The 26,337-nt window shown below is 37.9% G+C and overlaps 1 protein-coding gene across 1 annotated transcript in view; it reads left to right on the top strand.

The window, feature by feature from the left end:
* Positions 1-26,337, top strand: part of mtrex (Mtr4 exosome RNA helicase) — a 98,868-nt gene that overhangs the window by 72,139 nt on the left and 392 nt on the right. Inside the window, 7 exon segments of the mRNA XM_052036933.1 lie at positions 1,148-1,258; positions 1,462-1,650; positions 5,646-5,809; positions 6,592-6,697; positions 11,835-11,891; positions 13,194-13,356; positions 22,977-23,081. Of these exon segments, the coding sequence (XP_051892893.1) occupies positions 1,148-1,258; positions 1,462-1,650; positions 5,646-5,809; positions 6,592-6,697; positions 11,835-11,891; positions 13,194-13,356; positions 22,977-23,081 (895 nt within the window).

Here is a 26,337-nt window from a genome sequence, read left to right on the forward strand (position 1 = left end):
TAGTATTTACAAATCTGCCCAGTGTAGGAAATTTTGAAAGGAGTCATTTTTTTTGAAGAGCAAACTGGAGAGCATTTTAGTTTTGTATAGCTATTGCATTGTTAGAGGATAATTGTTAAGCATTCCATTTTCTGACCAAAACCAAGTACAAGTATGTAGAACGGATATATTGCCAAATTTGGATCCTGTATGGTGAGAACATACTGGAGAAAAATTATTTTGATCCAAAATGGCCAACATTGGATCTGTAGATTCTTTAAAATCAAAATAACCAACATGTATAGTCCAATGAACCAAATTCGGATTCTCTATGACATTTCTTTCTGACGGATTCCAAGTAAAATCTGTTTTTACCTGCTTCCTGCTCTTCAATTCATTTTTTCTGTATTCTTGGTCCTGCATGCTGCTCTGCCTCTTGTGCCCTGTTCCATTTTTAAAAATTATTTCTGATTCACACAATCAGTATAATCAGTATGGAGTTGTTTACTCTTTCCCTACCAGGTCTTGCCCCTGTTACTATGTTCACAGAGCTTTGGTACATGCCAGCAAATGCAAAGCTTAGAGACATACACATTGGAGTATAAAAATCATTGGAGTTAATTCAGTGTCAAGTACTCCTCTCCCACTGGAAGTCAAAAGTAACTTCCAGTTTTGTTGAATTTATTCTCTCTGACTTAAATGCCAATTCTGGGTCAGTTGTCACCTCTGTTTTTAGATATGAATAAATATATGGCCACATTTTTTCTCCTGTTTTTTAATTGGATCAGCTTGTATTACTGATTTATATTATTTATTATATTATATGATTTATATTACTGACGTATCTAAGGCAATTAAAATATTAGAGATTAATTCATCCATGAAGCATCAAGAAGGTGTCTGTGAGCAGAGAGTATGAGGCATATTCTTTAACTGCTGGCTAGATTGCATGGTTAGTGAGAGATTAATCAATTGCCTTTGTGTCTTATTTTGGCATACTGTTGGGGAATCCTAGCATAATGCTGCTACATTAATTCTGCAATGAGTTTCTCAGGTGCTTTTGAAAATACAACGAATGTGTGGACTTAGAATGTTCAATTACAATAAATTGAAGATTGAACAAATGTTTTGTATTTTTAAACTTGATACAATTTTTTTTATACAACAGGTTGTTCCTATCATGCTTCACTTAATTACTGCCATCAGTAGTGTGCGCCTGTATATTCCAAAAGACCTGAGACCACTGGATAACAGGCAAAGTGTTTTGAAATCAATACAGGTAAATTACTTCATGTGAATTACTTTATTTGTGAGTCTGTGGATTATAATTCTAGGCCTAGCCCCAGCTATATCATATTCATATATTAGCCATATTAAAATTTAATGATTGCAATGGCAAAAATGGACGAAAGAAGAAAATTTATCGAAATGTGTTTTCATTCAATCTTTTTGGTATATTCTTATCATTGCTTTGTGTATTAGGAAGTACAGAAGAGATTTCCTGATGGTGTACCTTTATTGGATCCAATTGATGATATGGGAATCAAGGATCAGGGACTGAAGAAAGTAATCCAGAAAATTGAGGCTTTTGAACACCGAATGTATTCACATTCCATGCACAACGACTCAAATTTGGAAACTGTCTATAGACTTTGCGAAAGGAAAGCACAGGTAATTAATGCAGCTTGATAATTTTTTTTTGAGAAAGTTTTTTTTTTGTTAAACTTGTGTATGAAATTGTGCTGTGGAACATTTTTCATTACCAAGGAATGTTGGCGCCTTAATGCACATTAAGGATGCATTAAGATATTTCTTTTATGATCATCTGTTTCTTTCAGCAGTGAAATTGTTTCCAAAATATATTTTATCTCTTTTATTCAAACTCTCTAATGGTAAGTGTAATCACAATGTCAGTTTATGTGCGGTGTTGTTACGTGTCTTAGAAATTTAGAAAAAATACAAAAATAAGAGTTATCAAAAATCAGAAGTGAATACATAAATTGTTTAAAGAGTTCAAAAAGATTATGAAGCCATAAACTGGTTAGATTAAGATTGGTTGTAAGAACGATAATGGAACCCTTACTCAAGGATGTAATAAAAAAAACACTTAAGCAATTTTAAAATCAGCAGATCAGATCCAGTTCCTGGACAAATAACCCAAAGGCCTGAACCAACACTGTAGCGATGCAAGTTAAAATCTCATTATGGCAGCTGTGGAATTTAACTTCAGCTAATAGTGTGGAATAAAAATTAAACTGTTAGTAACAATGTATCTGAGTCTGTCAAATTGTCATAAAAACCCATTGGGTTTACCAGCGTCGTTTAGGGGATGAGATGTACCATCCTCAAGTGGTCTGGCTCATATGTGTCTCCAAACTGCCAACAATATGATTGCTAATTAAATGCTGTCTGAAATGGCCCAGCAAGTCACTTAGCTGTACCATAACTAGGCACTGAATTAGGACACAACAAAGTCACTCCAAGCTCTGTCAACCTTGCAAAACCTTCTTCACAAATATTTGCAAATTTTAATTTGAAATTGGGAGAGCTATCCCACAAGTTATTCAGACAAAAGCTGACATAATCATATTCACAGAATCATACCTTAAAAAGTGTCAGACTTCACCACCAAGCTTGAAAATGCGTACCACCAGGCTCAAGGACAGCTTCTGTCCCACTGTTATGAGACTCTTAAATGGACCTCTTGTATGTTAAAGGTGAACTCTTGACCTCACAATCTACCTTGTCATGACCCTTGCACCTTATTGTCTGCCTGCACTGCACTTTCTCTGTAACTGTAACACTCTATTCTGCATTATATTATTGCTTTTTCTTTGTATTACCTCAATGTACTTATGTTTTGAAGTGATCTGTATTGATGGCTTACAAAGCTAAGTTTTTCACTGTACACTCGATGCATGTGACAATATAAACCAATTTCAATTTCAATCCGAGTACTTCCACTAGCAGGACGAACTCATCAGAGGAGGCAGTCCAGTGGCTTGCAGGCAAAAGGGAATAGCCCTGGGAGTCCTTAGTATGAGATGCTATGATGTTTCATTGCATCATGTCAAATGTGGGCAAAGAAACTTCCTCCTGATTATTACTTACCGTCCTTCTTCAATTATTGATTGACTGCAGCTCCAAAGTTTTTGTCAGTATCTGAAAAGGGATGAACTTATTTGACCCCACCCTCGCTAGTCCATCTGTGGCAGATGCATCCAACCATAACAGCACTGGCTATGTGGATTCAGAAGTAACAGTGACATAGTCCTTTTGAAGATCAGTTCTCTTTCATGCTAAGAACACCCTGCAACTTGTGTAGCAATACATTGGTATTGAATGGATTAAATTCAGAATGGATCTGGCAGTTCAAAACTTGATAACCATGAGGTGCTATGGACTATCAGCAAAAATATATAACACAATCTATAACCTACTGGCTTGGCATATCTCACATTCTACCATTAGAGCCAAGCCAAGTAAACAATCCTGGTTCAATGAGAGGTACAGAAGGACACGCTGGGAGAAACACCTGATGCATTTGGAGAAGCATAGGCTGATTAGGGACAGTCAGCATGGCTTTGTGAGGGGCAGGTCATGCCTCATGAGCCTGATTGAATTCTTTGAGGATGTGACAAAGCATATTGATGAAGATAGAGCAGTGGATGTGGTGTACATGGATTTTAGTAAGGCGCTTGATAAGGTTCCTCATGGAAGGCTCATTCAGAAAGTCAGGAGGCGTGGGATCCAGGGAAACTTGGCTGTGTGGATTCAGAATTGGCTTGCTCATAGAAGTCAGAGGGTGGTGGTAGTTGGAGCGTATTCTGCCTGGAGGTCAGTGACCAGTCGTGCTCCACAGGGATTTGTTCTGGGACCCCTGCTCTTTGTGATTTTTATAAATGACTTGGATGAGGATGTGGAAGGGTGGGTTAGTAAGTTTGCTGATCATACCAAAAGTTGGTGGTGGTGTGGATAGTGTAGAAGGTGGCTGTAGATTACAACAGGATATTGATAGAATGCAGACCTGGGCTTAGAAGTGGCAGATGGAATTCAACCCAGATAAGTGTGAAGTGATGCACTTCGGGATATCAAATTTGAAGGCAGAATACAAGGTTAATGGCAGGACTCTTAACAGTGTGGAGGAACAGAGGGATCTTGGGGTCCATGTCCATAAATCCCTCAAGGTTGCCGCTCAGGTTGATAGGGTTGTTAAGAAGGCGTATGGTGTGTTGGCCTTTAGTTGGGGTATGGAGTTCAAAAGCCGCAAGTTGATGTTGCAGCTCTATAGAACTTGCAGTATTGTGTTCGGTTCTGGTCGCCTCATTATAGGAAGGATGTGAAAACTTTCGAATGGAGGTGCAGAGGAGATTTACGAGGATGCTGCCTGGATTGGAGAGCACGTCTTATGAGGATAGGTTGAGTGAGCTAGGGCTTTTCTCTTTGGAGAGAAGGAGGATGAGAGGTGACTTGATAGAGGTGTACAAGCTGATAAGAGGCATAGATCAAGTGGACAGCCAGAGGCTTTTTCCCAGGGTGAAAATGGCTAACACGAGGGGACATAATTTTAAGTTGATTAGAGGAAGGTATAAGGGGGATGTCAGGGGTAAGTTTTTTTTACACAGAGAGTGGTGGATGCGTGGAACGCACTGCCAGCAGAGGTTATGGGGGCAGATACATTATGGACATTTAAGTGACTCTCAGATAGACACATGAATGATAGAGAAATGGAGGGCTATGTGGGAGGGAAGGGTTAGGTAGATCTTAGAGCAGGATAAAATGTTGGCACATCATTATGGGCTGAAGGGCCTGTACTGTGCTGTTATGCTCTATATTTAAAAATGATATGCCTGCAATGCAAGACTACATGTAAGCCAGCATCAAATTAAAATCAGTGGTGTCTTGCATCCTATGTTAGCTCTGAACTGGAGAACTGACTACCCAGTGTACTGTTGCGGAATCCTGGCAAGGTTTGGCTACAGTGCTGCACTCCACATGTAGTAGAAGATGTGGTGATGTCTGATATTCAGTAAAGACCAGGCTCAAGGACAGCTTCTATCCCGCTGTTATAAGACTATTAACAGTCCCCTAGTATAATGAGATGGACTCTTGACCTCACAATCTACCTTGTTATGGCCTTGCACCTTATTGTCTGCCTGCACTGCAATTTTTCTGTAACTGTAACACTATTCTGCATTTTGTTATTGTGTTCCTTTGTGCTACCTCAATGCGCTGTGGTAATGAAATGATCTGTATGGGTGGCATACAAAGCAAAGTTTTTCACCCTACCTCGCTACCAATGACAATAATAAACCAATTTAACAATTTGTATCATATCCACATAAATCTGGAATGTAGTTCTGTTTGAAAGGCTGAATGCCGGCAGTTCCTTCCCATGGCTGGGAAGATTCGTTTGAGTAACACTTTTTTTCTTACACTACAATCATTTGTCATTTAGTTACTTCTGCCCTTCCTGCTACTATGGACTCTTTTCCATAGTTTCCCCTTCTGTCTCCCCATCTTCATGTCCTTCAGCTTGCTTAAAAGATGGTCACTACTCACCAGTTAGTAAGAAGTTGAAATGTGAAAAGTAAAAAATGTATATTCCACGAGTTGATGAAAAGTTATCACTTTAACTCCAATTGAATGTTCCTGTCTTTGTATAGATTGCAGGAGATATCAAAGCAGCAAAACGAGAATTGAAGAAAGCTCGAACAGTTTTACAGATGGATGAATTGAAATGCCGTAAACGTGTGATCAGACGATTAGGCTTTGCCACCTCGTCTGATGTCATTGAAATGAAAGGACGAGTTGCTTGTGAAATAAGCAGGTAAGGGGTTAATAAATAGGCAGTCCTAATTAATACTATCTATATTTTCTGAAAATGTTAGGATATCAATAATTTCCTCATAATTCATTGATAAACTTTTTAAAAAATTTAGCTGCAAATGTACATTGTAAAGCTTTTGTGGAGATCTGGATGTTTATTATTTCCTTATGGTATATTCAGAGTGCAACTTTAGTATCGGTATTTAGTTGCTGCCTGAATCAAGAGCTCTCTCTGCTTCACAGTCAGTTTTTAAAAGTCTGATATATATTGCACTATTTATCGTTATGCAAAATAGATACCACATTGCCCATTACTAAGTTCATAGTCTGAATGAGTGTATTAAATTGAGATTCTATTTGAGAGAAAGCTGTTTGATAAGTTAATTGATATTTAAATACATAATGTTGCACTCTGCATTGGAACTGCAAATTGTGTTGAATTAATTGTGAGCAAGAGGATTATAGCCCTTGAAGCAGTCTTTGGCATAGCTTGATGTAGCCTGGTACCAATCAAAATTTAAATCAACAAATTATCCCGGTGACTCATTTTCAAAGAAACCGGTCTTGGGGCATTAAACTCCTCTTGAGATTTCCTGCAAGGTTCTGCTTTTGTAGACTTCTTTAAAAACCTGTGGGGAACTTGATTAGACTGTTAAGCTTGGTCTCGCTCTATTTGTAAGCTTTCAGTGCTGCAACCTGGTTTTATGTGCATCTTCATTTAAGATTATTTCATACAACTTTTTTTTGTAATTGTTATTAAACAAATCCCTCTTCCTTTTGTAGTGCAGATGAGCTACTTCTGACAGAAATGATGTTTAATGGCATCTTTAACGATCTGACTGCTGAGCAGGCAACAGCTTTACTTAGCTGTTTTGTGTTTCAGGAGAAGGTAAATACTCTGGCTACTGTTTTGTTCCTTCAGAGAAAATTACATAATAAAGTGATTTTCTTGATGGCATAGGATGAAAATTGAGAACAGTATCACTTCACTTGTTTTTCTATATACACATTCTAAATCTTCAAATATAGAATTTTGTTTCATTACTTGAAAATAATACTTGGTGTTTTATGAGAGATGTTTTCCCTTTCATTGTCCTGTTTTCCTTCATTCGTAAAAGTATATAACTGTCTGTTATTAATTAGGTCTACTATAATAGGTTCAGCAGGTCATGTAGATGTGGGAGAGGGAATAAGTTAACATCTCATTTCAGTCCTCTCCATTCACTTTACTGAATAGTGATCAGTAACAGACATTCCTAGCAGATTATTTCCCCCCCTGTTGTTTGTATCGGTGGCATTGAGACTGCTGCAGTCTCGGTTAAGATCTTTTAGCTCAGCAGAGACCGTGGATGGAATGTGTACCCTCCCAACTCTGTTGTTTTAGTTCCACACTAGGAAATATATTTTCCAACTCTGATATATTGTAGTACTGGGGACGGGAAAGAATGTTATGGAGGGTTGAGGTCAGCTTATGTTATTTCTAAATTTTGATGACATATTAAATGTAGACAAACTTGGGTATTTTGTTCCATGGCAACAATTTAAGCAGCACTGCCTGTTGACGACTGGGAGATTGGCTAAACAAGAAAAATACCTACCTTATTAAATTTCAGTGAATAGCATGCATTGTAAAAGATTGAAATCAGTTAGAAATATGTTTTTTAACTAAGATTGGAATATTTTTACAAGGCCATTGTTTGCCAGAAATGATGATACTTGATCAGATTGATCATCTGATTGAGTAATCCATTATTTTAGTATAGAGTTCATCTAGAAATGTATGACATGACCAAAATACATGAGTATGAATAGCAAATTGCTTCAGTATAAAGATAATTTGTTAATTTGCTGAGTGCAATGGGAGAAAAATCTAGCAATATACATGAATGTTGATGTCCTTGTTTTAAATGACATCTCATTCAGTCAGTGTTGGAGACATTTATTTTGTTTTAATTTATAGGAATTAAATTAAGGAGTTCTAAGTGCATAAGGATGCAACTTCATAATGTTAAAACTTTACTATGCCAAGTAATCTATGAGGTATACCCAGCTAAGAATGTTCCACGTTTATGACTTATTCACCTTATTCAAGGAAGGAGACTGATGTCCTAATCCCTCCAATTATACACAAACATGTGTTCCAAAATTGAATCTTGCAACATGTTAAAAAGTATAGTGGTCAGTAGATTAAGGGTTCCAGTATCTTGTTAATTAATACAGTGTTTTAAGTTGACTCTTTAAAATAGTTACATGTGGGTATGGAGCATTGGTTCCTTGTAAAAGTATTTTTGGATATTTACAAATAGATGCTAATTTTGTTTGTGATCTTCAGACATCATATAAATTAAGCTTTAATTCTGAAGTCCTGCCTTAAAAGAATCCCCTAGTAATGTTCTTGGTAGTGTGGATTTGAACATTTTCCCTGGTAAGAAAATTGACTTGTGTTTTATTAAATAGGAATGATATGTTTAGTTTTGTATAAAAATTTTAAATATATCATAGAGTTATACAGCACAGAAACAAGCCCATCGAGTCTCTGGCGGCTATCAATTAGTGTCTCCTTCCCTTCAACTTGCCCCAGATTTGACCATTCATCCGGACATTAGGATTAATTTACCGTAGCCAGTTGACCTACTACACTGTGCATCTCTGCGATATGAGAGTAAACCAGAGTACCCAGAGGAAACCCACATGACCACAGGGAGAACATGCAAACTCCACACTGACGTACAGAGATCAGGATTAAACCCAGGTCACTGGAGCTGTGAGGCAGCAGCTCTACTTATTGTGCCACTACCAATCTTATCATTGCTGGATGGCAATAAATAGTGCAAAATTAATTTTATTTAGGTTGATAATAAAAGGGGGGAAACAGTAAATTGTATTTTTAATTCCATGTGCTCCAAAGAATTGGATGTTGCAAGATTTTACAACTGTATTGTTGTTCCTTATCTGTTGATAACCTTATATGAAATTTTCAGGAAAATAGATTGAAGTAAACAGAGGGAACATATCAGGCTACTTTGCAATTGAACTGAAACTGTATTGAGACAACAAATGACTATGCATGTTTGGCATCGTGTTCCCACTTCAGATTTTAAGAATAATCAGTAGATTATTATTGTTAACATTACAGAGATTGGATTGTGGCTTATTTGAAGTCATCCGCTTTGGCTCAAATAAAGATAGAATCAAATGGTAAAAAACTAAAAGAGGGGAGGTCTAGAGGCTGTTGTGTGTTAATAAGTATTGATTGTTAAATTGTCATGGATAGGTATAGAAAATAATCAATTATCAATAACCACCTTTGGGTTGTAGCACAAGGAAGGAGAAGTTATGCCAAAGCTATGTAGAGTCCTGGTCTGACTTCACCTAGAATAATGTGAGTATTTCTGGGCACCAGCATTAGTGTTGAGAGAGTACTTCATACACATAACAGTATGATAACTGGAGACCACAAATTACAATGAAGGGACATTGACCTAAATCATTGACTTTTTACTTTACCCATAGAATGCAGAGTGCTTCCAACACTTTTGTTTTTAATTGCACAACTCTAGTTATATTAAAGTATTATCAATTTAAAGGGCACTTAGTAATTTGATTGAAACTTTCAAGATATTGTAGGGTACTATAAGGATGTATGGAGAGAGACAACTTCTGCTATTTGGGGATATAGTCTAAAAATTTGAGCCCATTCAGGAGTGAAGTTGAGAGTGACTTTGAAATACAAAGGGTGCCAAAAGTTGGAAACTTTTCACAAATAGCTGTTCATGCAAGGCTACTTTAATTTTAAACATGAATGATAACCATTTATGAAACAGATACACATGGGGGGGGACAGATATTTGGAGTCAGGTCACAAATCATTTATATGTTGAAAAGTCTCGGGATTAAACAGAATACCCCTTTCCCGACATCATTGGGCAAGATTTTGCTATCTTGTTCTCCTTGTCTGAAATTTCAACTCACACCTGTATTAACCTGGATGTTGAGGGCTAGTCTTGCTGGTTTGAACACCGTGGATTCCAGTGGTTGGCAGCAGGTTCTCTGATGGGATAGTGTGGAAGCCGAGCCCCCAGTAAAACCCTGTAAGTTTTGACAACCAGCATCTTTAACCATCTGTCAAAGTTAAAGAAATAACAGTTTTTAAATTACTTTGTGCACTTGGTGCTCTTGCTTTTTTCTTTAAATGGTGCTCAACATGGAGGAGTATGAATTTATCACCTGAGGAAGTATGGTAATAATAAGGTTTGATAATGTGTGATGGTTTCTTCGCCCATGTTTAACTTGATGCCATCAAACCATGGAGTTAAAGTTGAGGATGCCCAGGTTCACCCCTTCCTGTCTGAGGCCATTGAAATGTTTGAGGAACACCATGAGGTGAAGTTGAATGCGTGTAATACAAAAAGTCTCAAAGAATAGAGCAAAGAAAGGTTCCTAAGAATGCTGGGAAGACTAATAATTAAAGCTGCAAAATGCTTGGTATTCTAAGTTGAGACATTAAGTTATAAAGCAAGGATATAATGCTCAGCCTAAGTAATTAAATTGACTATTCCTATTGTGTTGAATTTTGGGAGGCTTTACTTTAGGAAGGATGTTAAGGCTAGAGGAATGCAATTGAGATGCATTAAATTCATCTCAAAAATTAGAAGTTTTATTTCTGGGGAAAGACTAGGGAAACAAATTTCATTGTCAGTGAAATTAAAGGTTTTGCTAAGTACATTTGGGGACAAAACAGAACTTCTTCACTGATCATCTGGGCCCATAGCTCACTTGGCTGACTGTTAGCTTGCTTTTTGGCTGGCATGGCCATAAGGGGCCAAATAGCTTCCATTTCTGTGAATGCTCTTAGCAACCACTTATACATCAAAGGGTGGTAGATATTAAGGTGCTCGATATTGAGTTAAGTTACAGTTCAACCATGATCTCACAAATGGTAGAGATGGCAGGCTTGAGAAGCTGAATGGTTACTCTTTGTGTTCCAGTGAATACATCACATTTGTCAAAGCATTTGATTTTTTTCTACGTCAGTGAATCTTTGCAAACTTCAGCATCTGTCAAATTGAGAGAATGTTCAACTATCAGATAAACATTTTCCTTATCATGTGAGCTTTGATGTGGCACAAGTATATTTGTCAAGCTTACTATCTTTTAAATAAATGTTTGAGGGAAACAAAACGTAAGCAGTGAGGTTAAGGATTTGTTGGTGAGCACTTCCTCAGTGCAGTGCTTTCTGTTTTCCTCCTATGTAGATTGTATCATTATTTATCAATGCTGCTTTCATTTATAACAAGAACTGAATCTGAATCCTCGGCTAAGAGGGCATCATCTGTTAATAATTATTTTGCTTTAGAGGATTAAGAATTGCATTGAATTGAGAGAACTGCAGAAGCCTGACACTTAATTTTCTCATGCTATGACACTTAATTTTCAAGTGTCATAGCACAAGACATTTTCTCGTGCCACGACACTTGAAAATTGGGTCAGAAAATGGACAAATTGCTGCAAATTCAACTCTCAACAACTTTCAGAAAAATGGAGACAGAATTATTTTTAAATTGAAATACTTAGCAATTTTAACAACTTTAATTCTTTTTCATTTATTTGTAATATAATCTAATTCAACACTCCAAAACTATATCCCGATCCAAAGTGGCACAGGGACTTTTATGCCAAAGATGAGAAAACTTTATCTATTTTCATTTATATTTTTTACCTCACTGGGTTGTCTTTTGGAAGCCTAAAAATTTAAAATGCATTTGTTCTGTGATAATCTTTCATTGGTAGTGTAGTTCTCAATCTGAACATCAAATCTATTCCTACAGCTGCTTGAGCTGTGTCCAAAAAAACTGGAAATATTAATTTGATCTGTGAGGCTCAGTTGTATGCATTTAAATGAACAGACTTTGCTCCAAATTGTGGTGTTCCCAATCCAGTGTGCCATTAATTCTGTGAAGTATTTATTCAGTTGTAGTAATTATTGAGCAATAATGTAACCTGGATTGTTGTGTTCTGATTCATAGGCAAATGAAATGCCGAAGCTGACAGAACAGCTTGCAGGTCCTTTACGACAAATGCAGGTATGGTCTTTCTTAATCTAAGCTCAAAATAGTGCAGGTCTAGAAATGTAAAGTAAAAACCGAGAATGCTGGAAGACTCGATCTGTGGAGAGAGAAATGGAGTTAATGTATTGGATGGATGACCTTTCACCAGAATGGGGAAAAGTGAAAAATGAAACACATTGTAAGTTGTGGAGAAAGGCGAGAGAGACAGAGAAAACTAAACAGGTCTATGGCAAGGTGGAGACCACCACTATCACCTAATATCTTTCTAGTTGATTCTTGTCTTTCAGCCATCTCACAACATAGGTTTCTCCTCCGTAAAACACCTAAATTTAATCTTGTTTCTATATCTTTTTTTATTTTGGATCCTACACTGGAAGCCAACACAATTTGAATATAAGCAGTCTTCCTGGAGGCCTGCCCACAATTATTTCTTGGTTACTTCTGCTGGAACACATCTACTTGGTCTTTTTATTTAATTGTGTCAGGAACATCACTCCACACTAATTTGTTGCTACTTTTCCTGCATTACAACAGTGACTGCATGTCAAAAGTTTTTTAAAAATTGCTGGAAATATTCAGCAGACCAGATGACATCTGAGGCAAAAGAAGCAGGACTGTCCGTTCAGATCGATGACCTTGCATCATTTATTTATTATAACATTTCTTGCGTGATTTTAACCACTTTAGATTCATGTCCTTTCCAATGTAGGTATTTATGCATTTCATTATTTTATATTTATCCTCTAACTCACTATTCTCCCTCTTCAAAGTCCTAACTCGCATTTGCAAATATCTTTTTGCCTAGTATAGTTATAGAATGTATAACATATTTTGATTTTTTTCATCACTTTTTCAGTCTCTTTCCCATATTCTTTCATCATATTTGTCAGGCTCAGGTCCCCACACCTTCCAGTTTTAGTTAGTTTCTTTATCTTTATAGGATTTTGAAACCAAGTACATATGAAACGCGTACTTGTGCCATTTCATTTTTCCATCTCACCTCACCCTCGATCTTATCTTTAGTTTTTATTTTCTTGATAAAGTTATCTGCAGTTCCTTATTTTCTAGATAAAGCTATGTTATTGTCACTGCACTGTCAAGTTCACCAACATTTAATTTCCTATTTGTTTTACCTAAATCAGGATCAAACAACAGCCCTTTCATGTGCACAGAAACCTACTGTTTGAGGTTTCATCAGTGTACTTAGCAATCTGAATATCAGGAACTCCAATGTTTCTTAACAAATAAAGAATTATATCCAGTGTTAAACAATTTGCATTTCTTCTAGTGATAACATTTTCTTATGTCTGACTTCAGGAATGTGGCAGGAGAATAGCCAAAGTGTCAGCAGAAGCCAAACTGGAGGTCGATGAAGAAATGTATCTGGACTCCTTTCGCCCCCATTTAATGGATGTTGTATTTACATGGGCAAATGGATCAACTTTTGCTCAAATCTGCAAAATGACAGATGTCTTTGAAGGTATTATTAGTATTATTCTCATGTATTTTGATGTTCCTTTGAATTTTAAATTCAACAATAAATTTGTACTTCACATTATACTATTCTTCTGCAACATTTGAGATTTAGAACTTGTTTATAATATCTTTGCAAGTAACAAGCTTCGTTACAAACATGAAGGTAATATCACATCCTCCACTGGTGGCTTTACAAATTACTTATACTAAGCTGCAAAAAAATTGAGTAACTTCTTGTAAATAACAGTTTGTGCTTTCCTGGCCTGACTCCATAGATTTCTCTACTTTATTCTTTACCCCAATGACAACACAACTTTTGCATGATGAAAATACTTAGTTTTTCTGTAATTCTAGAAGCAGAAGGTTTCAATTACAGTGAAGCAGGGATAAAGTTATATTTTAACTATGCTTAAACTTCTCAAGATGGTAGAACATATTGATTTGTAATGACAAAGCAATGAGTGGGAAGTGGAAAGAACAACCTTATTTGCAAGGCACAAATGATACATGAACCTCTGAGGGAAGATCAGCTTTGTGTTTCAAAATACTGAAGAAAGAGGTTGAGCAAGATTTAGTTGCACAATGTTGAATGCTTTCCCATAAGAATTAATTAAGAAAAGATTTGCATGTTTTAAAGATGAGTTGGATATATTTAAAACCAAGAAACATGATGACCTGTAGGGAGAGAATGGAGGTGGCTTTTGGATGGCATTTTATGGGTCCAACAGGGACATGATGGAATGATGCGTTGTATGCTTTCATCTCTGTAGTTAACAGTGCATTTGATTCATTCTTCCTCTTGCATTGCTTCAGTAGTATCTGTTGGTTTTGTTGCATTTATTGATCCTTACATTGAAATAGCATAATTAAGCCTAATATTATTTGGTACAATATTTTTCTGTCAATTATTTTAGAATGTATTTTTTAATGTATTACAAGCCCATTTTGAGAACCGAGTTTGTTGCGTGAAGTGAAAGTGGTCGTTCCAACACATCAGTATGGAAACTTTTGATTGTAATGGTATATAGGGCCCTGGTAAAAATCACTGGCAGCTGACCTGTTTTAATTGTTTGTTTTCCCTCCCTGGCTCAAAACTGGTTTACATCCTTATGCATAAGAAAAAGAAATTAGACAAGTCCCTCAATCATCAGATTCTTGCATAAAAATTGTATAATCATTTTTCATATTATTTTTGAACATTTTGTAAATTGGTCCTCTTTTCCAAGTGCCTCTTATTACGACTGAGCCATATAGTTTGATGTCTTCTGTTTTTTGGACATCCGCCACACAATTACATGGTCAGTCCTGAAGAGAAACAATTCCTTGGATTCCCTTGCACCTGCCAATCTGACATTGAGTGAATGCTACCATTTCTCAGCCAAAGCTCACTACTAAAGGCTATAGTCTAAATTACAAAGAAATGATTTTATCTTGAAGATAACTCAGTTAAACAGGATATGGTTATTTGATGATTGTTGATTGCTTTAATTCCCAGAATGTATTTTAGAATGTTATTCACATGAACCTCACAGAAATAATTTTTATACTCATTCAAACACTCCATGCAAGTGGAAAATCTCTCCATCTACAAGAAAAATCATATACCTGATACCTCCGTAAATGTTCAGATTTTTTTAGTGAGGGGGGCTATTCCGTTATGGTCCACCTTAACCAACTCAACTTGGACTATATTATTCAGTATGTTTCTTTTGATCAAATAGATTCTTAACTATGTATCCACATCAGGATGGAGATATTTCAATTGTAAAGTCTTTATTGAAACCTGAATTATTTTCTGCCAAATAGTTCTTTTATTGGATTATATTTATATTGGTTATACTTTCTAGTAAGTAGGAGCTCAGACAGCAAGCACAACACTAAATATCCACTCTGGCACTTCAGGGCAACTACCAGCTATGGGCAACTACCAGCTATAGGCAACAAGGGTTCTGTTCTTCCAAAACTTTTGGCTCTAGACAATTGAATCATCATCATTTGACTAATTTCAGTGCAGCTGAGCCTTTATTCTGGCATGATTCATTTCTCTCTAAGTAGGAACTACGAAGACCTAAATGTTATGGTGGCGCAAAAATACATGCTGCCTCTAGCGCTTCAACTGGCCACCAGTGCTTCTCATTTAAGGTAGGTTTTTGTCCTAGCTTTGACATGATTTGCCATAGTCCATGTCTCCTTAAACTGCTGCAAAGCAATTGGAAGAAGTGCTTTGAAGTAGTTTGAGGAGTGCTGGCACTAAATTGTGCTGATAGTACCCCAATACCGCTGCAGCATTGTCATCTTAGCACAATGCTATTTGAATGGGAAGCAAATATGATTTTATGAAGCTGGCATTGAAAGTTTGAACCTTTCATCAACTTTCTCATCCTTATTAACTGTCTCTTTGTAGCCTCACAGTTGATACCAGGCCAGAGTACCTCCAGGATTGTTATTTCCAATTTCTGGCATCAGCAGTATTTTGATTTTGTCTGAGATTATCCCGCCAAAACACACCTGTACTTGTGCCTTTGCTGCATCTATTTGTTCTTCAAATGATTCCCTGAGTTTAGCCTCCCCAGCGTTCTGATTAAAAATCCAATCTGACTTGTAATCTTACTGTGTGTGCAAAAAAAAAATTACCTCCTGTTCATTTGAATCTATATCCTGTTGTCCTACTGACATTCTAATTTTGGAAGACTATTTTGATTAATTTTCTGCATACTGTTAATTGACTGATGCTTTTGTACAATCGCTTCTCACATGCCTCTGGGTTCCATCCTGAAAAGCATAATGTTCTTTTTCTTTTCTCTAAATCAAACCTCAGAGGCAAGAAATCAACCTCCTAAATCCCTGCATAGCCTCTATTCCCAGCATTTTCTCACTTGTTTCACAACCATCAGAATTGAACATAGTTCTCAACATATGGTGTGACCAGAGAACTGAACAGTGTCGTCACAGCTTCCTGTCAAATGGACTGCTTTGGCTGTAGTTCAGTATTGGTTTTTGTTGATTGCTGCTCTGTCTCTAGGACATACAGTTCTCTTTCAAGTGCCATAAAATCTGGTGTACAAGATGTACCTATATACAAGTTGCTCCCCTCATGGATTTTCAAAAGTTTCAGGAAATAATCTTTCCAGAAAAATCCCCATCAACTTTTCATGAGCATTTCTCTGTTCATTGGAGTTAGAGCTTGTACAATTTGCAGACACTATATTGTGAGGGGAAACTTGATGTCCAGGTCATAAACTTTAAAGCCTGAAAAGCAAAGCAAAGCTTGAAATTTGCTTTCAGTATCAAGGCAAAGGGGTAGTGATGTTAGTCTGACAGCAGTTGGGTTAGTGAAGGAGGTTTCTAATGTCCAAGCATGCCAGTTAAATGCAACTCCAGCTTATGTCATAGCCCACAGTTTGGTAAAACTTACCAATATATACACTGGAGCACAAGCTGTATTGTTGTATACGTTGCACCATTCCCTCCACTCTTCCAAAGATCCCTAGAAAGTAGGCTAATGTTTTGCTTTTCTGACTGTACATTTTAATGGCTGCCATCTTTTTCCATTGAACTTCCACAATTGGTATCATTGGCAAATATAGCATGCTTTTATTAAGTTTGTGTTTAAGTCATTGATATAAATTCAAGATAGTTGATCTCAGTCTAGGCCTTGCATACCCCAATTGCACCCTCCACCAACCCAGTATTTATCCAGAGAGTGTGGGGCAGTAATTTGAATTCAGTGGTCAGAAGCTAGTTGGATCTTAGACCAAGCATTGGAGTCAGAAATTATGCTCACTTTGTTTTGCAGTTATATGATGCTTTTGAGGTGGTCAGCATATAAAGACCCTTCATTGGAGATGTCATGTTGTAAATGATATTTTGTTCACCAGTGCTTAAATACTTGGATTAATAGTATGTATTCAGTGACGAGTTTGGACCATATAATATATGGTTAAAGTTTAGAGATGAAATCTGAACTGTGCCAAAGTGCAGCGTGGCTCTGCTTTTGGAATCTGCAACAGCTTTGGTTGTGTTGTGTTTCTACCCTATTATGGTAATTCATTCCAGATGGGTTTGGAGCTTGTTGGAACCTTTGGGATTCATGGATTCATTTGCAGTTGTGGAGTCCTGCCTTTGCAGGAGTCCCAGCACAACTACAAATTAGCAAAAGCCGATAGTGTATTTCCCAGTAGAAGTTGTTGTTCATAAATAAAAAATATTCTAATCAATTGGGCAGTTAATACTGAATGTAAATCAGCAACATTTCTTGTCATGTTTTCAAGTCCTGTACAAATAGTTGTATTTTTCTCAGAATATGGCTATATTTGTATGTCATTGTGGAGCTCAAATTGGTGGTTTGTGCTTTGTGGGTTATACTGCCTTTAGCAACCACCAGAACTACTTACTCAGCAATGCACATTGCTGCAACATACATTGAATTGGCCATACTGTCAGCCACATTGTAAGCATTATGCCATTGCTATGAGCTTGCACATGTATCACTTTACCTTTTAAAATGAAGATAAAACTAACAATTTTTAAATCTGTAAAGCATAACTATGTCTTCAGTAGAATTCGTATTTTTGTACCAACCAAAATCCATTTAGATTACCTTTAACTTTTATTCATATTGTTTTGCACATGCCTTTCATTCCATAACTCAACAGACCCTAACATTCTTTTAACTTTATCCAAGTATTTCTCTAGAGCAAGAAGATGCAGCTGAAATTTATTGACAGTTCTATTAAGAAACCATCATGAAAGCAACTTTGATTGCACAAATCATACTAAATCCCATCCTGCATTGGCCAAGATTTTGTTGGTATTGGTTTATTATTGTCACTTGTACTGAGGTACAGTGAAAAGCTTGTCTTACAAACCGATCGTACAGGTCAATTCATTACACAGTGCATTTACATTGAGTCAGTACAAAGTGCATTGATGTAGTACAGGTAAAAACAACAATACAGAATAAAGTGTCACAGCTACAGAGAAAGTGCAGTGCAATAAGATGCAAGGTCACAACAAGATAGATCATGAAGTCAGAGTCCATCTCATTGTATAAGGGAACTGTTCAATAGTCTTATCACAGTGGGGTAGAAGCTGTCCTTAAGTCTGGTGGTACGTGCCCTCAGGCTCCTGTATCTTCTACCCGATGGAAGAGGAGAGAAGAGAGAATGTCCAAGGTGGGTGGGGTCTTTGATTATGCTGGCTGCTTCACCAAGACAGCAAAAAGTAAAGACAGTCCAAGGAGGGGAGGCTAGTGTCCGTAAAGGCACACTCTCATCGTTGGTCTTGAACTAAGCCCAGAGGTCAACAAGTAGGATGCCTTGGTTTTCTCCCTTCCTGGGAAATAAACATGTTAAAATTTTGATGAGGATAAAGTAGATGTTTTTCAAAGAGCAAAATAAAGAGTTGGACTTAATTATGGAACCTGAAATATCAGTTTTTAAAAATGGTTCACTGTTTTAAAATCCATGCAGTTTCAAAATAATTATCCTTGAGCAAATTACAGTGGGACCCCACTTAGTGCTACCCTGCAGAGCAGTGACCCAGGATATCACAGTTGGCCAACGGGAAAAATATTTTTACTAAAAATTACTGGGAAACCAAATGTTTACCAGCTTGCTGAAGATGCACAGGCAGCTTACCAAAAGCAGCCATGTTGATCACATTTGCTCGGCCTGTGAGAACACGGTTTGTAAAAACCCCTCTTAGAGCTGATTCATTTAGCATTCTTATTTCCAGGAATTTATCCCGAGTATTAAGGGAAGTACCAGTGTAAATACGACACACACTATATTTGTTTTATTTTAAGACCATTGGTGAGGTTCATCAGTAATTAAAGCATAGAAAGTTTTAAAAATTAGTTTTATCCTGTTCAACAAGATATAACATTTTAAGCAATTTTTTTAAGCTACATTGCATAAAAATTTGAAGTTCATGCTTATTTGCTGATTATTACTATGTTGACCTTGGTATAGACTGCAATAATGCATCCTGTGGAGGTGAAGCCAATCACAAACAACAACTTTGGACTTTCATGTTCAGCTCTGTGCATGCCAACTCCTGAAACTGTCAGACAGCCTCCATTCATTCTGATGGCCACATCATTATATTCATCACAAATTTTAGGCTAATAACTCCTCAATAGGACTGAATTCACTTGCTCCCTTCACAGTATTCCTCCCAGCTGCTAATCACGCGATTCTCTCTCCCTTCTGTTTCAGTATCTATGTTTTTAAAAAGAATTCTGGACTCCTCAGTCTACTACTAATGCACATTACTATCTCATCTTCTATCTAAGGTTTTTGAATCTGCTATTGCTTCCCAAATCTATGATTATGTTTCCTGGCAAGCTTTATTTGAATCCTTCGAATCATCAGGTTTATTGCCTTGCCACAATACTGGAAGGTTACAGAGAATGACATCCAGTAAGCTTTCTGTCCTACATTTGTCTGAAGCCTTTGACATGATTGGCATCACTGTCTCCAAAACCTCTCCAACATCATGACCAGAAATTGCTTGCGGTGGTTTCTCTTCCTGCTGTCACACTGCTACCTTAGGTGAACCCAACAATCCCATGCCCCTTCCTATAGCTCATTCACATACACTTCCCCATCATCATCATCATCAGAAAACACAGTATCAGTTTCCACGTAGATACTGAATCATGCATTTCCACTTTAGCACACCTTTTGAGATGTCCACTTCAAGTTATCACATTACTCCTCCAACATCCACCGGGTAAGCACAAATTTCTTCAAATTGTTTATAGAACATCGAACGTAGAACATAGTACAGCACAATACAGGCCCTTCGGCCCACAATGTTGTGCCGACCTTTAAACCTCGCCTAAGACTATCTAACCCCTTCCTCCCACGTATCCCTCTATTTTAAATTCCTCCATTTGCTTATCTAGTAACCTCTTGAATTTGACCAATGTACCTGCCTCCACCACCGCCCCAGGCAGTGCATTCCATGCCCCAACCACTCTCTGGGCAAAAAACCTTCCTCTGATATCTCCCTTGAACTTCCCACCCATTACTTTAAAGCCATGCCCTCTTGTATTGAGCATTGGTGCCCTGGGAAAGAGGTGCTGGCTTTATCTTGAGTTTCCATCAAAAATTCTGTTTCCTGGTCAACCAACGATCCATGGCATCTTTCCAAGGTTGGATAGGCTGTTTGCAAACTTGATATCTTATTTGACTGCCTGGCTTTGCACCATCATTATGATTGCCCATTTCCACCTTGTAACCTTTACTACTTAAGCTGCATTTATCAACTTGTTACCTCTAAATGTAACTATCCCAGTGCCCTCCTGCCTCACTTCCCTTCTATCCATTGTAAACTTCAAATCATCAAAACTTTGTTCTGCATAACCTAACTCACACCAAGTCCCATTCACAAGAGATCCCATGAACAGAAGAAAATAGGAGCAGGAGCTCCCATCGTGGAAACATCTCAACATCCTAACGTGCCTTTTTAGAATCTAAAGTGTTTCAGTAAGATCACCCCTCATTCTTCTAAATTCCAAAGAATATAAATCTAACTTCATTTAGCCGTTCATGATAGAACAGCCCTTTCATCCCGAGAATTAACCTGGTGAACCTTTTCTGGACTACCTCCAATGTTAGTATATCCTTCCTTAAATAAGGGGACCAAAACTGTATGGTGTACTCCGTGAGCAGTCTCACCAACTGACACCCTATACAACTTAATTACTCTTTTTAATCTCCAAGCCCCTACACAGAAGCCCAAAAATTCATTTCCCTTTATTGCTTGCTGTACCTGCAGGCTAACTTCTTGTGTTTCATGCACAAGTTCCTCAGTACTCCACTTATTTGCAGACTCTCTGCTTTTAGATAATAGTCTGCCTCTTGATTCCTACCACTCAAGTGCAAGATCTCATCAGTGACCCACGTTTTTGGTGACCCATGCTGCAAGCTCTGTTCTGAAATTGTCATCCTTGTTTTAAAATTCAATTATGGATATGCTGTTCCCCATCTCTATAATTTCCTGAGTATCCTTGATCGTAATCGCTTCAGCAAACCTTAAGTCAATTGCCCTTTAAGGTAATGGCACCTTAAATTCTGAAATTCCCTCCCTAAACTCTCGTCTTCCTCTTCATCTTTCCTTCTTCCTTTAAGACATTCCTTAAAGTTTGTGTCATTGACATTGTCATCCAACCTAACTTTAAAGACTATATTGCAGAACTTGGTAAGCAAATTGTTGTGATTTCCCATAGTTAAGGGTTGACGTTTAGTACTAGCAATGAAATAGATAGGCAGCATGTGTGGAAATATAGAGTTAATGTTTCAATCATGAATAATTCCAGTATTTTCTGTTTTTATTTCAGATTTCTAGTATCCCCTGTATTCATTTGTGCATGAAATGGAAAGATCAATCTCTGCAACATTAATTGCCTTTGTATACCTTTTCTGCTGTCTAAATTCTAATCACGACTTTTAGTACCATTCTCAGTTAGCCATGTTAAATTATCCTCCCTGACCTCATTTCTACCAATCACAAACCACATATCTTGCAGAATGACAAACCTTGGTACTTGCATTAAGATCCAGCTTCTCACCAAGTTCCAATTCCAATGGGTATCAACAAAAGAGGGCACAGGTTTAATGTGAGAGGAAGGAGTTTTAGAGAACATCTGAGGGGGAAATATTTTGCACAGAGCGGTTGATATTTGGAACTCACTGTTAGAGAAAGTAGTGGCATCAGATGTTTAAGAGACACTTAGACAGGCATTTGAATAAGCAAGGCATAGAAAGATATGGACCTGGTGCAGACAAATAGGATTAGTGTAGATGGGCAAAAAGGTCAGCATGCATGTGGTGGGCCAAAGTGGCCTTTTCTGTGCTGAATGACTATGGCTTCTCATGTCCTCAAGGCAACCATAACATTATTTTCCTCATCTTCAAATACTTTCATGGCTGTTTTTTTCCAGCTCTTCCAGCATCTAGCCCTCCAACAGCTTGCGACTTGTTTTCTGCTCTACAGTGAATGGCTGGCTGCCATTTACCTCTGGGCCTCCCTCCTTCAGCATCTCTAATGACCCATTTTGCTGCCTGACCTCAAAACTTGCATCTTAGAGTTACCCACCTGTAAAGTATTGAAATAGTTCTGTACAATAATGAATACTTATAATTTTTGTAGCCAAGGACCCAAATACTCATGATCACAATTGACATCACTGGGTGACTCTCGAGGACAAATTTGATATTAGATAACATTTCAGTCACAAATTTTGAAAGACTTTTGTCTGTTAAAAAGTTGAAATATATTGGTAGTTTATTTGCACATTGTAGAAGTTGACAAAGAGAAGAAAGCACCATAAACAGAAGATTTTTGGGCTTTCTTATGAAACTGTCAGTCAAATTCTGCAGCCTGTTGGATTCCTCATGCATCATTTAATACTTTTTAATATAGATAAGCAAATATTTTCTATGTTTTATGGATTTTTTGCTATGGAGGGAAAATTGCAAAATTGTTTATTTAGCAGCACTGAAGTAATTTAGGTGCTTTGAAGGTTGTTTCATTGTATCTTGCTGTAAGTTTTTGTTAAATTTACATTTGCTGCAAAGATTCTTTTGTCAACTAACTTATTAAATTTTAAAACAGGAAGTATAATTCGTTGTATGAGGCGACTGGAAGAACTCCTTCGACAGATGTGTCAAGCAGCAAAGGCTATTGGAAACACAGAGTTAGAAAACAAATTTGCAGAAGGTTTGTGTTTAAATAGCTATTACGGTAAGGCGAGATCAGTCGTAGGACGTTAAAGAAGTTTTTGTTAGTCCGCAATCATACAGTGCAATAACATAATTTGCATTGGGTAAATGACCCAGTGTATATTTACCTTCTGTTTAAAAGTGGTGATCCTTCAAAGAAAAGATTATCTCTTCCCCTCAGGTTTGGCAATAACATAACTTAAGATATATTTGGACAGACCTAAGGGCAGGTGAATAAGGGAGAGGGAAAATTCAGTTATTTCGTAACAAAATCCTAGCTTTCAGAAATCCTTCTGTGGCTGAAGGAAACTTGAGAAATGACAGATAAACGAGGGAAAGAGGCATCTAAAATCTGACCTTGGTCAGCAGGAAAATTAGAGAGACCATTCTCCAGATCCCAGCTTGCTGAAGAATAGGTAGAGTTCATGCAGTAGTTGGAATGAGCTGTGTCCTCTCTGTGAATCTATATTGTAGCTTGCTTGAGGTTCAGGTCTTGGCTGACCATTACAATTACTAAATGCTTCATACTTGAGCTGCATGGTAACTTGCATCTTGCACCTGTTTATGTGAAGGCAGTTCCCCATGATTATTGGATTGGGTTGCTTGCGCCTGCCAGTGTTGGCTTCCAGCAAAAATAGCATCTGTCCGACTGCCTCGCCCAACGTTACTTAATAGTACCATAGTGCAGAAGGTTAAGTATCATGGTCCAGAAGGTTAAGTCGCTTGGCATTCAAGTAGCCAATTGGATTCAACACTGACTTAGCGGGAGAAGCCAGAGACTGGTAGTAGATGGTTGTCTCTCTGAATAGAGGCCTATGACTAGCAGTGTGCTGCAGGGATCGGTGCTGGGTCCGCTGTTGTTTATCATCTATATTAATGATTTAGATGATAATATGGTAAACTGGATCAGCAAATTTGTGGATGACACCAGGATTGGAGGCATAGTGGATAGTGAGGAAGGCTATCAAGGCTTGCAGTGTGATCTTGACCAGCTAGAAAAATGGGCTGAAAATGGGTGTATGGAATTTAATGCAGACAAATGTGAGGTGATGCACTTGGGAGGACAAACCAGGATAGGACTTGCACAGTGAATGGTAGGGCACTGAAGTATGCGCTAGGACAAAGGGACCTGGGAATGCAGATCCATAGTTCCTTGAAAGTGTCGTAAAGAGAGCTTTTGGCACTTTGGCCTTCATTAATCAGGGCATTGAGTACAGGAATTGGGATGTTATGTTGAAGTTGTACAAGACCTTGGTGAGGCCAAATTTAGAGTATTCTGTGAAGTTCTGATCACCTACCTACAGGAAAGATGGAATAAGCATGAAAGAGTGCAGAGAAAATTTACAAGGATGTTGCCGGGACTTGAGGACCTGAATTATACGAGAAGGTTGAATAGGTTAGGATTTTATTCCCTGGAACGCAGGCAAATGAGGGAAGATGTTACAGAGGTATGCAAACTTAAGAGGGGTATAGATAGCATGCAGGTTTTTCCCCTAAGGTTGGATGAGACTCGAACTAGAGGACATAGGTTTAGGATGAAAGGTGAAATATCTTAGGCGAATCTGAGGGGGAACTTCTTCACTCAGAGGGCAGTGGGAGTGTGGAAAAAGCTGCTAGTGGATGTGGTAGATGCGGGTTCAATTGTCACATTTAAAGAGAAGTTTGGATAGGTACATGGATGGGAGGGGTTTGGAGGGATATCGTCCGGGTGCAGGTAGATGGGACTAGGCAGAAGATCAGGTCAGCATGGACTACATAGAACGTAGAGTATTACAGCACAGTACAGGCCCTTCGGCCCACGATGTGTTGACCTTTCAACCTACTCTAAGATCAATCTAACCATTCCCTCCCACATAGCCCTCCATTTTTCTATGATCCATGTGCCTATCAAAGAGTCTGTTAAATGTCCCTAATGTATCTGCCTCTACCAGCACCCCTGGCAGCACATTCCACACACCCACCACACTCTGTGTATGTAAAAAAAACTTACCTCTGACATCCCCCCTGTACTTTCCTCCAATCACCTTAAAATTATGCCCCCTCGTGTTAGCCATTTCTGCCCTGGGAAAAAGTCTCTGGCTGTCCACTCGATCTATGCCTCTTATCATCTTGTACACCTCTATCAGGTCACCTCTCATCCTCCTTCACTCCAAAGAGAAAAGCCTTAGCTCACTCAACCTATCCTCATAAGGCATGCTCCCCAATCCAGGTGGCATCCTGGTAAAAAAAAATCTCCACACCCTTTCTAAAGCTTCCACATCCTTCCTTTAGTAAGGCGACCAGAACTGAATACAATATTCTAAGTGTGGTCTAAACAGGGTTTTATAGAGCTGCAACATTACCTCTTGGCTCTTGAACTCAGTCCCCTGACTAATGAAGACCAATATGCCATACGCTTCTTAACAGCCCTATCAACTTGTGTGGTAACTTTGAGGGATCTATGGACTTGGACCCCAGGATTTCTCTGTTCCTCCACACTGCTAGGGGTCCTGCCATTAACCCTGTATTCTGCCTTCAAATTCGACCTTCTAAAGTGAATCACTTCTATGAATTAGATGGGCCTAAGAGCCTGTTTCTGTGCTGTCGTACTCTGACTCTATAAACGTAATGCAACTTTGATTGCGTGCAATGAATATTAATAACTCCTGATTTTACTAAATATGGGTACTCCATCACTAAGGCAGTAAGATCAAAGTTCCAGATTTGATTCTGTTTGGACTGGATTATGAATCTTTTGCATTTGCTATGCCCTATTTTGTTACATCAGAATTCTTGAGCTGAAGGTAAAATAAACCAGTGATCTATAACTTGATTACAATTTAGTGAAATGTGGTGGGAAGATGTGCTATGATTGGCTGGCCTGACACTTGATGTTTATTTTATCTTAGATTAGATTATTGCCATATACACCAGGGTGCAGTGAAATTCCTTTTTGCATGTCGTTAAAATATCCATGGATTCACAACAGCATGTTAGAGCTCACAAGGGAGAATAGGATAAACATCAGTAGAAAGAGTTGTGCTGTCAAGAGATGGAGACACAATAAATTCTGCAAATGCTGGAATGTGGAGCAATACAGAAAAAGTGCTGGAGGAACTCAGCAGGTCAGGCAGCATCTATGGAGGGAAGAGCTTTTCTCTGTTGCTTTATCTTGCAAATTTCCCATCATATACCAAAATTACTGATTAACTTTTGGGAATATCTATTGGCTGACATCAGCTACAAAGAATATAGAGGGGATTATATAAAAAAGA

Source organism: Pristis pectinata, chromosome 2, assembly GCF_009764475.1.
Source record: "Pristis pectinata isolate sPriPec2 chromosome 2, sPriPec2.1.pri, whole genome shotgun sequence".
Classification (NCBI taxonomy): domain Eukaryota; kingdom Metazoa; phylum Chordata; class Chondrichthyes; order Rhinopristiformes; family Pristidae; genus Pristis; species Pristis pectinata.